Here is a 14450-nt window from a genome sequence, read left to right as displayed (position 1 = left end):
TTTTTTCTTATTTTTTTTAATTTATTTTTTCACTGTTTTTTTTTTTTTAAATTGGATCACTTTTATTGCTATTACAAGGGATGTAAACATCCCTTGTAATAGAAAAAAGCATGACAGGTCCACTTAAATATGAGATCTGGGGTTAAAAACTCCTCAGATCTCATATTTGAAAAAATGTGCCTTTAAGACAAATGGGCGGAGCTGACGTTATGACGTCGCTTCCGCCCTCTTATGGTATGGAGACGGGTGGGGGCCATCTTAGCCTCACTCGTCTCCATACCTAGGAAGTGAAAGGACCCGATCGCCTCCGCCGCTACCGATGGCTCCGGTAAGCGGCGGAGGGTGCGGGAGAGCGGTGGCACCTCTCCCGCCGCCAATAACGGTGATCTTGCGGCAAATTCGCCGCAGAGACCACCATTATCATACACAGAACCGCCGGCCCTAAAGATGGATACCCCGGTTGTGGCAGCAGCTGCTGCCGTTACCAAGATATCCATCTTCAAAATAATGACGTACATATACAGTGGCCGGTCGGTAAGTGGTTAAAGGCGCCAAATATAAAAAAAAAAAAAAAAAAAAAAAAAAAAGACAGCATTCAAAACAGCCAGACTTGGTATTTTGAATGCTTTTAAGTGCAAAAGGGGGGGGGGGGGGGGGGGTTTGGGGTCTTATAGACCCAAGATTCCTCCATAAAGAGTATCTGTCACAAGAAATTTTTACATTCCTGACAGCAATAAAAGTGATCAGAAAATATTTTTTCAAAGGGACAGTGTTAAAAAAAAAAAAAAAAAAAAAAAAGGAAATAAAAATAAAGTAAAAAATAAAATAAAAAATGTTTACGCTCCCCACTCCTCTGTGCTTGTACAGCTGAGGGGCTGTGTGATGAAGGTGGGGGGGTTGCAATGTAAAGGGGCCCAGAGGTATGGGGGCTGTGTAATGTAAAGGATTCCATAGGTGCAGGCCTGTATAATGCAAAGGGGGCCACAGGTGCAGGGGGCGGTATAATGTAAAGGGGGCCAGTGGTGCAGGGGCTGTTTAACATTATCTTCATTGATTAGCAGGTGAATGCGCTCCATGCATTCACATACATTAAATCTTGCCCTTATTTGGAAAAAGGTTGCTGACCCCTGTACTACGGACTAAGACTGGGATGTCATTAAAGTTTATGTGCATGTAAAGGCAGACGTCCCAATACTTTTGACAATATAGTGTATGTATGTGTATTTAGCAGCTTGCCTGGAGCTCCCGGTTGTATCAATTTTTCTTTCCTTTGCTCTGCCTCTGTTTGTCTGCAGAGTAAACAGTAGAAGCTCTGGGTAAGCTCCAAGTCACTGATTTGAATCACACAAGGCTAAAAGAATGTAACCCTGCCAAGACGTAACAGAGCCAGATGATCGGCTACTTAGAGCCCCAGCAATGCATTGGACAATCAGATGACCCAATTGCCCTAAAGAGCGTATGGCAGGGGTCACATTTAAATACAAGTTTTAGTATAATACCTGCGACTATTGGACCTTCTTACTTTTCCCCCCTTCTTTCTATGCTGGTCAGCAAAATCTCTTCCTTCCATCCCGTCTCCTTGCATTGCAGGATAGCCAAGCTCTAAACATAGAAGGTTTTAATTTTCTGATTCTACCAATTAAAGGGTGAACACCCTTAGCTTATGGCTCTGCTCACACAGCGGCAGGTAGGTTCATGATCAGGGCCTTTGTGCTGTAGTAAACGCATGGTACTACACATAGCATGCAGTGCATTGCTATTCAGGATGCACATGCATAAAAACAAAAAAACTGGAAAAAAAAAAAAAAAGGGAAGCCCACAGCGTGTACTAGAAGCTGGGCAAGGCAGATAGAGCCCGTCTAATTTCCTGGCTAAATGACACCCAGCATCATTGAGTTCTTTCTTCCCCAGCCTGACTGTCCCTGGCCCACCCCATTCATTCCTTGAATTTCAGTTCTTTCACTCATGGAGGCGGTGAAATTATTGGGGAGGTCTACATGCAGCCTGCCTAAGAACACCGTCTCCTCCAGACTTACACCCACCTGCCAAAAACAACCCCACTGCTTGCATGAGGGTTGACAGCTCTTGAGAGGAGTACGGAGGTAGGTACTTGTGTTTTCAGGGGGCAACATACAGCACCCTACTGCCCCTCTCTCCAGCCATAATCTGCCTTCATAGAGAAGCTCAGACACCTAGTGATGACATCACCGGGTCTAAAATAAGGTTTGTAATAAAAAAAGAAAGGGTTTCATTTAAAAAAACTTTTGTTAGCGCGTTAATAAGAGAGAGAGGAACCAGGGAGTGTAAAATATAAGTGGATTACACTTCAGCTTTAAAAACGGACTTAAAAGTGATTGTAAAGACTACTTTTTTTTTTTTAAATAACAAACATGTTATACTTACCTGCTCTGTGCAGTGGTTTTGCACAGAGTAGCCCCGATCCTCCTCTTCTCGGTTCCCCACCGGCGCTCCTGGCTCCCCTCCGCCAAGTGCCACTTAGAGCAAACTGCTTGCTGTGGGGGCACTCATGCATGCTCTCTCCCGAGCCCCACTTAGCGTGTCCATAAGACACACAAAGCAGGTCCATAGGCGTTTTAGCTGGAGAGAATCTCCATGACAATTTGTCATGGTGACCACTGAAATTTATAAAATTGATGGAAAATCCAAAATTTTTACAGATACAGGCATTCTCAATGTTATCCAAAAAAGAGGGATTTCTGTACTAACAAAATAGAAAGAAAAAAAAGGATTTTACAGAGAGTACAAAAAAAAAAAAAATTAAAAATTCTCTTTCAGTCACTGGAGGATACAGCTCTGCTTTACTTCACTTACTGTGAGGTCCCAGAACAGTGTCGCAATGCAGTGGGCAAAAAAAGAAAAAAAAAAAAATAGACAAACCGTTAATGCAGTTGTAAACCCCTACAAATGATTTTATTTTTTTTCCGGCAAGGTCCAACAGCGTCTGCCGGACCTTCACAGCGCATGCGCCGCTGACGTCAGCAGCTGCATGCAAAGTGAATATCTCCTAAACCGTACAGGTTTAGGACCTATTCATTTTACCTACAGGTAAGCCTTATTATAGGCTTACCTGTAGGTAAAAATACAAAAAAAGGTATACAACCACTTTAATAAATTAAATGCTACAGGCCAGCCATCTGTAAAATTTTATGCCTTAAACTGGCATTGGCTGATGCTTCCACATCCACCTTGTGGATGGTGATGAACACATAGCCACCTTACAAATCTGCATTATCGATGTCTAAAGGCAGAAAGCCCAGGATGGACTTACCATGCAAGTCGAGAGAGCCATTACCAGAATACCAGAATACGGCTCTCATGTTTGATGCCGTGGTTTGTACAATGATCTGCCGGATCCAGAGATCGAAGCAGTCAATGCTACAAGACAGGGCCTCTACAACCATGAACAGGGAGTCGGTCTTACAAAACTTGTTTAGGGCACAGTGATGGAAGTACGATGTCCTCATTCAGGTTGAAGACTCATGCCACTTTTGGTAAGAAAGTCTTGGATGCAGGATGACTTTATCCTTGTGCAACACAAACTATGGAGGTTTGCAGGACAAAATTACCAATTCCCATACTCGGTGTACCAAATAATGGCCACCAGAAAAGCCACTTTCTGGGACAATGTCAGCAGTGGGATCTCTCCGATGTTCTTGAAGAGGGTCTCTTAAAAACCCAACAATGCTAGATAATAAAGGTCCCACTGTGACAATGGTGGATTTACAGGAGAAGAAACATGTTTAACTACATGAATGAAAGTACAGACATGTGGCAGCAATGCCAGAAGGTGTTGGAAAAAGAAGGCCAAGGCTAACACCTGATCCTTAATTGTGTTGGCTGTTGCTCCAGTCCACATTGGGAAATAGCCCAGGAGACAAGCAACTGAAAAACATACGAATGCATACCCCCTAGGGATTTACACCATGTAATATATACCTTTTACACACAATAGTAGATTTTACAGGACGTTGCCTTTGCGAACTGTGAGCATAGTATGGATGACTGTATAAAACAAACATTTCGCTTTCAACAGCCAAGCTATTAAAGCCAGTAACTGTAAAGTAAAGTGATAGACGAGCATTTTCATCAGTGATAGACGCCAGGCTATGGAGTGTCCACATACCATAACCTGCAGGGCCATTCTGAATACCCTCAACTTTTAGCCAGCATAGTAGTCATGGCAACATTTTTTTCAGTGGATAAGCATATATCGAAGTGCAGTGATCCCACAAAGCTACCAGTGCATCTGCATAAGGGCCCTTTGCCCTTGTTAGGAACCTGTTTACCTTCCAATTAAGCAAAGTCGGCAGATCTACATCTGGTGTCTCCCATTTTTGGCAGGTCTGTTGGAAGACAACTGCATGAAGGGCCCACTCTCCCTTAGCCGGAGTTGTTAGGTTGAGAATCTGCCTGCCAGTTTTCTATCCTGGTAATGTATACTGTGGACATAACTGGTACTGGACCACCTGCCCAATTCAGGTTGTCTGAGACTTACAGCACTGCTGCCATGCTTGGTCCCTCTCCGATGGTTTACATACGCCTCAGCTGTGGTGTTGTCTGACTGCACCTGTACAGAGTGTCCATCCAGGAGGTGCATCCAGTGAATCAGAGTCTACCTTATCACTCAAAGTTCCAGCACACTGATGCGCAACAGGGACTCCTCTGGGCTCCAGGACCCTTGAGCGCATTGGAGACCCTGCACTTCTTCCCAGCCCAACAGCCACATGCATTGTTGCCATCTTCCAGTAAGAAAGAAATGACTTCCCAGCTAGTAGCAGAGGAGACTGGAGTCACTAGACTGGAGATGACTTTGCCAGGAGATTTGCATTGATCTCCTTGTGCAGAGACGAAGGAAGATTTGTTCTACTGCAACAGGATCTTGTGCTGCAATATCCTGGTGCAACGTTGTGCATAAGGAATGGTCTTGAAGGACACTACCAAAAGAACCAGCAGTTGCATACATTGAAAAATGATCAATCACTTGCAGGCATACAGTAGGCACATCTGATGGAAGATACACATTGGCCTAGCTAGTATTCAACATCAGGCCCAAATATTCCAGGCAAAGTGACAGAATCAGCAAGGATTTCTGAAGGTCTAGATCCAGATGTGATGGATTCATTGGACTCCATCCTAAAAAAAAAAAAAAAAAAAAAGAAAAAAAAAAAAAAACCCACACAACATTGACTGCAATAGATGGTCATCCAAGTATTCCACAATTGGAATCCCTGTCATTTAAAGAATAAGTTAACCCAAAATGTCATATTCCTCATATGTGCCTGCTGTACCATATACTTGTGTTAAAAGGTATCATGTTCTCTTTGTATTGCTTCTTTTGTGTGAAATCCTTGGTGTTCCTGCCAGACCCTCTGTTTTCCTATTAAATACTGACCACAATAGGCATAGCAGCACAGTGTGGTCAGTTTTCTGGCTGTGCTGGAAACTCAGCCTGCTCTCCTCCAATGATCAGACTTGTGCACACATAGCACCCCAGTACAGCAATTCAGTGGGAAGTTCAGTGTGCTGCTGTTTCTCCTCTGCCATGTCTCTGAGCTACTTATGCAGCCGAGAACCGGGGGTATGTGATCACCTATAAAAAAAAAATGAAAAAAATAAAATAAAGTATTTACAGGGCCTTGAAAAAGTATTCATACCCCTTGAAATTTTCCACATTTTGTCATGTTACAACCAAAAACGTAAAATGTTTTTCATTGGGATTTTATGTCATAGACCAACACAAAGTGGCACATAATTGTGAAGGGGAAAGAAAATGATAAATGTTTTTCACCCTTTTACATATAAATATGTGAAAAGTGTGGCGTGCATTTGTATTCAGTCAAAACTTTGTAGAACCACCTTTCTCTGCAATTACAGCTGCAAGTCTTTTTGGGGATGTCTCTACCAGTTTTGCACATCTAGAGAGAGTGAAATTTTTGCCCATTCTTCTTTGCAAAATAGCTCAAGCTCTGTCAGATTGGATGGCGAGTGTCTGTGAACAGCAATTTTTAAGTCTTGCCACAGATTCTCAATTGGATTTAGGTCTGGACTTTGACTGGGCCATTCTAATACATGAATATGCTTTGAGCTAAACCATTCCATTGTAGCTCTGGCTGTATGTTTAGGGTCGTTGTCCTGCTGGGAAGGTGAACCTCCGCCCCAGTCTCAAGTCTTATGTAGACTCTAACAGGTTTTCTTCTAAGATTGCCCTGTATTTGGCTCCATCCATCTTCCCATCAACTCTGACCAGCTTCCCTGTCCCTGCTGAAGAAAAACATCCCTATAACATGATGCTGCCACCACCATGTTTCACGGTGGGGATGGTGTGCAGTAATAGTTTTCCGCCACACATAGGATTTTGCTTTTAGGCAAAAAATTTACATTTTGGTCTCATCTGACCAGAGCACCTTCTTCCACATGTTTGCTGTGTCCCCCACATGGCTTCTCGCAAACTGCAAACAGAACTTCTTATGGCTTTCTTGCCACTCTTCCATAAAGGCCAGATTTGTGAAGTGCACGACTAATAGTTGTCCTGTGGACAGATTCTCCCACCTGAGCTGTGGATCTCTGCAGCTCCTCCAGAGTTATCATGGGCCTCTTGGCTGCTTGTCTGATTAATGCTCTCCTTGCCCAGCCTGTCAGTTTAGGTGGACGGCCATGTCTTGGTAGGTTTGCAGTTGTGCCATACTTTTTCCATTTTCGGATGATGGATTGAACAGTGAGATGTTTAAAGCAGGGATAGGATATTAAAAGATATCCCATGCTTTGAACTTCTCCACAACTTTATCCCTGACCTGCCTGGTGTGTTCCTTGGCCTTTATGATGCTGTTTGTTCACTAAGGTCCTCTAACAAACCTCTGAGGGCTTCACAAAACAGCTGTATTTATACTGAAAATAATTTACACACAGGTGGACTCTATTTACTAATTAGGTGACTTCTGAAGGCAGTTGGTTCCACTAGATTTTAGTTAGGGGTATCAGAGTAAATGGGGGGCCCGACTACAATGCACACTTTTCAGATATTTATTTGTAAAAAAATGTGAAAACCATTTATCATTTTCCTTCCACTTCACAATTATGTGCCACTTGTGTTTGGTCTATCACATAAAATCCCAATAAAATACATTTAAGTTTTTGGTTGTAACATGACAAAATGTGGAAATGTCAAGGGGTGTGAATACTTTTTCAAGGCACTGTATGTTTTACTTGCATTTCTATTTTAAACTGAATGGGTTGTTTTACAAGAGGATAGTTCACATATGCTTTAACCACTTAACGACCGCCGCACTGTACTGCTACTGGTTTGTCACTGCATACTTCTGTGTTTGGAGCGTGCCCCCCGGCTGGCTCCCACTGTAATTGTACACAGCAGGAGCCTGTCAGCAAGTCCAGGCCAATGATTCAGGGCCGGGACACGCTGATCGGTTGTGTATAATCACAGCCCAGAGCTGTGTTGACATTCAAAACAGAGCTCTGTACAAAGGGAGCGATCTGTCAGTTTCTCATCTCTGCAAAGCAGGGATGAGGAACAGAAATCTTTAGTGAAAAGCAGCACACTGTACACACATTACACATAGTTAGAGCGGAGGTCCAGCACCCCCCGTGAAGGACATAGTGCCCGCTAACAGGCGCTACCCATGACGTATCTGAAATGACAGGTCACTTTAACCACTTCCATACCGGGCCTATCTTGCACTCCTCTCCTACGTGTAGTAAGCATAATTTTTTGCTAGAAAATGACTCAGAACCCACAAACATTATATATGTTTTTTTTTAGCAAAGACCCTAGAGAATAAAATGGCAGTCATTGCAACTTTTTACGTCACAAGGTATACACGGTATTTGCGCAACAATTTTTCAAACGCGTTTTTTTGGAAACAAAACAGTTTCATGAATTAAACAGTAAAGTTATCCCAATTTTTTTGTATAATGTGAAAGATGATGTTACGCCGAGTAAATAAATACCCAACATGTCATGCTTTAAAATTGTGCACACTTGTGGAATGGCGTCAAACTTTGGTACTTAAAAATCTCCATAGGTGACGCTTTAAAACATTTTTTACAGGTTACCAGTTTAGAGTTACAGAGGAGTGCTAGAATTGTTGCTGGCGCTCTAACGCACACAGCGATACTTCACATGTGCGATTTGAACGCATTTACATATGCAGGTGCGACTTACGTGTGCGGTTGTCTCTGCGTGCGAGCACATGGGGACGGGGGCGCTTTACATTTTTTATTCTTTTAATGTTTACGTACATTTTTTTTTACTTTAACAAACCACGGTCAGGTAGACCAACTAATATTTTAGCCACAACTGCCAAGAAAATTGTTCAAGAAAAACCACAAATAACTTCAGATGAAATACAGGACTCTCTGAAAACATGTGGTGTGGCCTGTTTCAAGATGCACAATAAGGAGGCACTTGAAGAAAGATGGGGCCTGCATGGTCGAGTCGCCAAGAAAGCCATTACTATGCAAATGCACAAAGTATCCAGCTTACAATACGCCAAACAGCACAGAGACAAGCCTCAAACCTTCTGGCACAAAGTCATTTGGAGTGATGAGACCAAAATTGAGCTTTTTGGCCACAACCATAAACCGCTACATTTGGAGAGGAGTCAACAAGGCCTATGATGAAAGGTACACCATTCCTACTGTGAAACATGGAGGTGGACGCTGATGTTTTGTGGATGTGTGATCTACAAAGGTACAGGAAATGTGGTCAAATGATGGCAAGATGAATGCAGTATGTTATCAAAAAATACTGGAGGAACATTTGCACTCATCAGCCAGGAAGCCGCTCATGGGATCTCCTTGGACAGTCCAACATGACAATGATCCAAAACACAAGGCCAGTTGACCTGTCATTGGCTACAGCAGAATAAAGTGAAGGTTCTGGAGTGGCCATCTCAGTCTCCTGACCTCAATATCATTGAGCCACTCTGGGGAGATCTCAACGTGCAGTTCATAGAAGACAGCCCAAGAATTTACAGGAACTGGAGGCTTTTTGCCAAGAAGAATGGGCAGCTTTACCATCTGAGAAGATAAAGAGCCTCATCCACAAAAGACTTCAAGATGTCATTGATGTTAAAGGGGGCAATACACGGTATTAAGAACTGGGGTATGTAACTTTGATCAGAGTCATTTGGGTAGTTTCTGTTGCCATTATGATTTAAAAAAGAGTAAACACAGTTGATTGATAATACATTAGTTCAGCCAAACACTAACCATGAGTGAAAGAAAAAGTTTTTTTGTGTTAACATTCATATTCTCTGAAAAATGGCCAAGAAATTCTGCCAGGGTATGTAAACTTATGAGCACAACTTTATGGTGACGCTTTGCACTATAGCCTCATGTACACGTGCATTTAAAGAGGCGATAATAACAGGCGGTTGGTCTGTGTTCTCACCGCCCCCAAACTGCCTACCTACAAGCTGACATGGCAGTCGCTCGGGTTTGTACACATTGTCATGGCTGTATTGCAGTGTGGCAAAATGTATACAGCGGGTTGCATGTGGCAGGTGGTGCTGCTTGCCAAGCATATCCATTGAAGTCAAACAGAACTGTGCTTCAACCATGTGACAAACACTTGCTTGTGGTTGGGGTGCGAAACCAACGTCACCCTTTGGATCGAAAAATAAAAGATAGGCATGCATTCAGATAGTGTCAGTATCGGCTCTCAACCACCTGTAAACCGTGAATTAGGGTTAAGGCTTTGTTCAGATGGGTGCTGACACCTATCCTTCGTGCAGGCCCCCTTTGTTATCGTATCTGCATCAGGCTGGGTGCGGGTAGCCTATAGAGGTTGGATGCAGGGTTCCTGCATGCAGGGGTATATTTACCATGAGGCAAACAAGGCATTTGCCTTGGGCAGCAGTTTTCAAGCACCTTTTGGTGTTGTACTCGGATGATGCCTGCAGTTGCAGGCATCACCCCGGTATCGTTTTTTAGACCCGGAGGTTGGCTCTCTTGCAATAGCAATTGAGTGGCTAGTAAGCCAAGAGAAAGCCGACCTCCGGGACGTCCCCCCCCCTCCAGCGGCTCTCTTGGGCTTTCCTGGTTCACAGGGTAGACTTGAGCGATCAGCCGTTGAGTCTACCGGCTGGCTGCCACACTGGAATTGGCTTTGATTAGATGTTCGTAACAGTAAACCGGAAGTTGGGCAGCACAGTGGTGTAGTGGGTAGCACTCTCGCCTCGCAGCAATAGGGTCGCTGCTTCGAATCCCAACCAAGACACTACCTGCCTGGAGTTTGCATGTTCTCCCTGTGCCTGTGTGGGTTTCCTCCGGATACTCCGGTTTCCTCCCACACTTCAAAGACATGCTGGTAGGTTAATTGGATCCTGTCTAAATTGGCCCTAATATGTATGAATGTGAGTTAGGGCCCTTAGGTTGTAAACTCCTTGAGGGCAGGGACTGATGTGAATGTACAATGTATATATGTAAAGCGCTGCGTAAATTGACAGCGCTATACAAGTACCTGAAATAAATAAATAAGCAATACCATGACATCACTTGCAGTTTACTTGGAAACCATCGGCGCCAGTTTTTAAAAATCGATAGCATTTAAAAACACAGATCTTGGTGTTTTGAATGCTTCTGAGTACAGAGGAGGTTTTTACAGCTGCTGTTTTTGGCTTCAGGCGTTTTTTTTTTTTTTTACACTCAATAAACTCACCAACATGTTATCCTATGTGTCCATGCACAAAAATAGTGGGTTCTGAGAGTTTTTCAGCTATAAAAACGATTTAACATAAAAAAACGCCAATAAACGCTCAAAAACACAGCTCACCAGCGTTTATCAATATTTTTGATCCCATTGAAAAAAAAAAAAAAAAAAAAAAAAAAACACGCTGAAAAAACGTTATTGCAAAACGTTGAAAAACTCATCACAAAACTACTGGCGTTTTTATAGCATTATTATAACGTCCAGTGTGCACGAGTCCTAAAAAATTGATTAAAAAAAACTGAAAGCAAGTGTAAAAAAATAAAATAAATTAGTAATTAAAAAAAAAAAATAATAATGAAAGTGCCCCCATCCTCTTGCGCTCGCACACAAAGGGGAACGCACATGTCAGTCCCCCACGCACACAAACAGCGATCGTCCCACATGTGAGGTATCACCGCAAGCGTCAGTTCATGAGCAGTAATTCTTTATATGGCACTTGGACCAATCATGTCTCAGGGTCTGATGAGGAAGCCCCAGCTGTTTACTGTGAATGGTTGCAGCTTCCCACATCAGACCCTGAGACGAGAACGGTATACCGCGGCTGGGGTGGGACAAATTTAGATGGGAGGGCGCCAGATTTTTAGTCTTGCCGAGGGCGGCACAAAACAAAAATACATCACTGGCTGCGTGGACAAAGCTGCATGTCAAAAATTTGACAAGCGGACAGGAACGTGCATAGCAAAAAGATTCCCCCTCTCATTATGTCCTGTAATTTAATTCTTTTATAGCTATTCTAAACTTGAATGGGACTGCCTGCAAGCGGACACATCCCAAGCTGGTAAAGACGGCCCTCGTAGGGGTGTAGGCATGATACGCCCCATGTGAACCAGGCCTTACTGTAATAAAATATCAGGACAAAATCAAAAAGAAAATCCTTAAGCAAATATTAGTTCTTATTAACAAAAGAAAGCCAAAGGTAGCACTCTACATCAAGGTTTCTCAACCTTTTTACCTTGGAGGAACCCCTGGCCATTTGAGATCTCGGGGAACCCCTAAAATAATGTTCAGATCTACAGCACATGAAACATTGGGGTGATCAGTGATCTGTTGTACCAATAATTATTTTTAGAAATAGAATTAAATATAGAATCAATTTTAACCACTTTCGGACCGCCCGCCCAGGCAAATCCATGTACCCGTACATCACATTCCCTTCTTCTAGGTTTAGGGTGTCAGCATCCCAGCCGGCACCCACTGTGATTGTCAGCAAGTCCCCACCATTGATGTACGGCCGGGACCTGAAAATGAGGCAGATTCAAACATTTTCCAATTTCCTCTACAGGTCAATGTTATTCGTAAAAAAACAGGGTGGTTTGGCAAAATGCCACACTATGGCCACTAGATGGCGCCGAGGATCTTCGATAATAATTACTTATTTCCTATAATCCTCCTCAGCTCCATCTAGTGACCATAATTCGGTATTTTCCAAAACCACTTTTTTTTTTTTAATGAATAACATTCAATCTGTAGAAGAAACAGAACATTCTTTTTTGCACCATTCACACAGAAGAGATGTACCAGCAGTTTCACTGGACAAACAGCTTTGCATTTTTTTTTCCCTATAGATACACGTACCATATTGCGGGGGGGGGGGTCAGGCAGTACAGTAATATACACAGCACATACCATATTGTGGGGGGGGGGGCGTTAAGTCAAGCAGTACAGTCCCCTGCCTCTAATGTACCATGTTGGGGAGGGGTCAGGTCAGGCAGTAAAGTAATATACACAGCACGTACCATGTTGTGGGGGGGGTGTCAGGTCAGGCAGTTCAATAATATACACAGCACGTACCATATTGGGGGGGGAGGGGTCAGGCAGTACAGTAATATACACAGCACGTACCCATATTGTGGGGGGGGGTGGGGGGGGGTCAGGCAGTACAGTAATATACACAGCACATACCATATTGTGGGGGGGGGTCAGGCAGTACAGTAATATACACAGCACGTACCCATATTGTGGGGGGGGGGTCAGGCAGTACAGTAATATACACAGCATGTACCCATATTGTGGGGGGGGGTCAGGCAGTACAGTAATATACACAGCACGTACCCATATTGTGGGGGGGGGTCAGGCAGTACAGTAATATACACAGCACGTACCCATATTGTGGGGGGGGGGGGTCAGGCAGTACAGTAATATACACAGCACGTACCCATATTGTGGGGGGGGGTGGGGGGGGGTCAGGCAGTACAGTAATATACACAGCATGTACCCATATTGTGGGGGGGGGGGTCAGGCAGTACAGTAATATACACAGCATGTACCCATATTGTGGGGGGGGGGGGGGTCAGGCAGTACAGTAATATACACAGCATGTACCCATATTGTGGGGGGGGCGTCAAATCAGGCAGTACAGTCCCCTGCCTCTAATGTACCATGTTGGGGAGGGGTCAGGTCAGGCAGTAAAGTAATATACACAGCACGTACCATGTTATGAAGGGGGGGGGGGTGTCAGGTCAGGCAGTTCAATAATATACACAGCACGTACCATATTGTGGGGGGGGGGGGGGGGAGGGGTCAGGTCAGGCAGTAAAGTAATATACACAGCACGTACCATATTGTGGGGGGGGGTCAGGCAGTAAAGTAATATACACAGCACGTACCATATTGTGGGGGGGGGGGGGGGTCAGGCAGTACAGTAATATACACAGCCTGTACCCATATTGTGGGGGGGGGGTCAGGTAGTACAGTAATATACACAGCACGTACCCATATTGTGGGGGGGGGGGGGGGTCAGGCAGTACAGTAACATACACAGCACGTACCATGTTGGGGGGGGGGGTCAGGCAGTACAGTAATATACACAGCACATACTATATTTTTTGGGGGGGGTGGGGCAGGTAGTACAGTAATATACACAGCACGTACCATGTTGTTGTAAGGAGGGGGTCAGGCAGTACAGCCACCCCACCTCTAATTTACACAGCATGTACCAGGTTATGGGGGGGGGGGGTCAGGCAGCCCCCCTCTAATATACACTGCACATTCCATGTTGGGGGGGGGGGTTCAGACAGTACACTCACCCCCCCCCCCCCCCCATATATATCACATACCATGTTGTTGGGAACAAGGTGTCAGGTCAGGCAGTACAGTCCCCCACCTCTAATAAACAGCACCTACCATGTTATGGTAAAGAGGGGGTGTTAGGTCAGGCAGTGCAGTCCCCCAACTTTAATATACACAGCACGTACCATGTTGTTGAAGGAGATGGGGGGGGTCAGGCAGTACAGTACCACATACAGAACGTACCATGTTGTGCCCAGGCCGTGTCCCTGTTGCGCTTCCGGTGTTGGCGGACTGCGGCCCGGAGCGGGGCTGAGCTGTCAGGTGTGCGGTGGGGTTCGGGCCCGGGGAGCTGGGCTCGGCCCGCTGTGAAGGTGCAGCCTCCAGCCCGGAGTGGGAGGCCCGGGCACAGCAGGCCGGGAAATGAACGCGTTGCTATGCAACCTCTCTTAAAGGGGCCGCAAGTTATAAGAGAGGACTGGGGTCAGCCAGGACAGATCCCTGCTTACATAATTCTCTGAGATCTGTCCTTCATATAACACACAGGGCCTGAGAGGACCGTCCTCCCTCCCTGGACCATCTCCATCTCTCTATATATATACTGTATATACTCCACACAGCAGACTGTGTACAAGGCAGTCACCGACTGTGTGTGTATAAATATATATATATATACAGTGAGTATAGAAAAGAATCT

At 44.5% G+C, this 14450-nt stretch overlaps 1 protein-coding gene across 1 annotated transcript in view; it reads right to left on the bottom strand.

The window, feature by feature from the left end:
• The window catches only part of ZYG11B (zyg-11 family member B, cell cycle regulator), a 64846-nt gene extending 50616 nt beyond the window's left edge, over positions 1–14230 (bottom strand). The window contains exon 1 of the mRNA XM_073593504.1: positions 14000–14230. Coding sequence (XP_073449605.1) covers positions 14000–14002 — 3 coding nt within the window. The 5' untranslated portion in view covers positions 14003–14230. The remainder of the gene's footprint in view (positions 1–13999) is intronic.
• Between the last annotated feature and the right edge of the window lie 220 nt (positions 14231–14450).

Source organism: Aquarana catesbeiana, linkage group LG07 (assembly GCF_042186555.1).
Source record: "Aquarana catesbeiana isolate 2022-GZ linkage group LG07, ASM4218655v1, whole genome shotgun sequence".
Classification (NCBI taxonomy): Eukaryota; Metazoa; Chordata; class Amphibia; order Anura; family Ranidae; genus Aquarana; species Aquarana catesbeiana.
The sequence above is the reverse complement of the archived record's forward strand: the minus strand, read 5'-3'. Positions and strand labels throughout refer to the sequence as shown.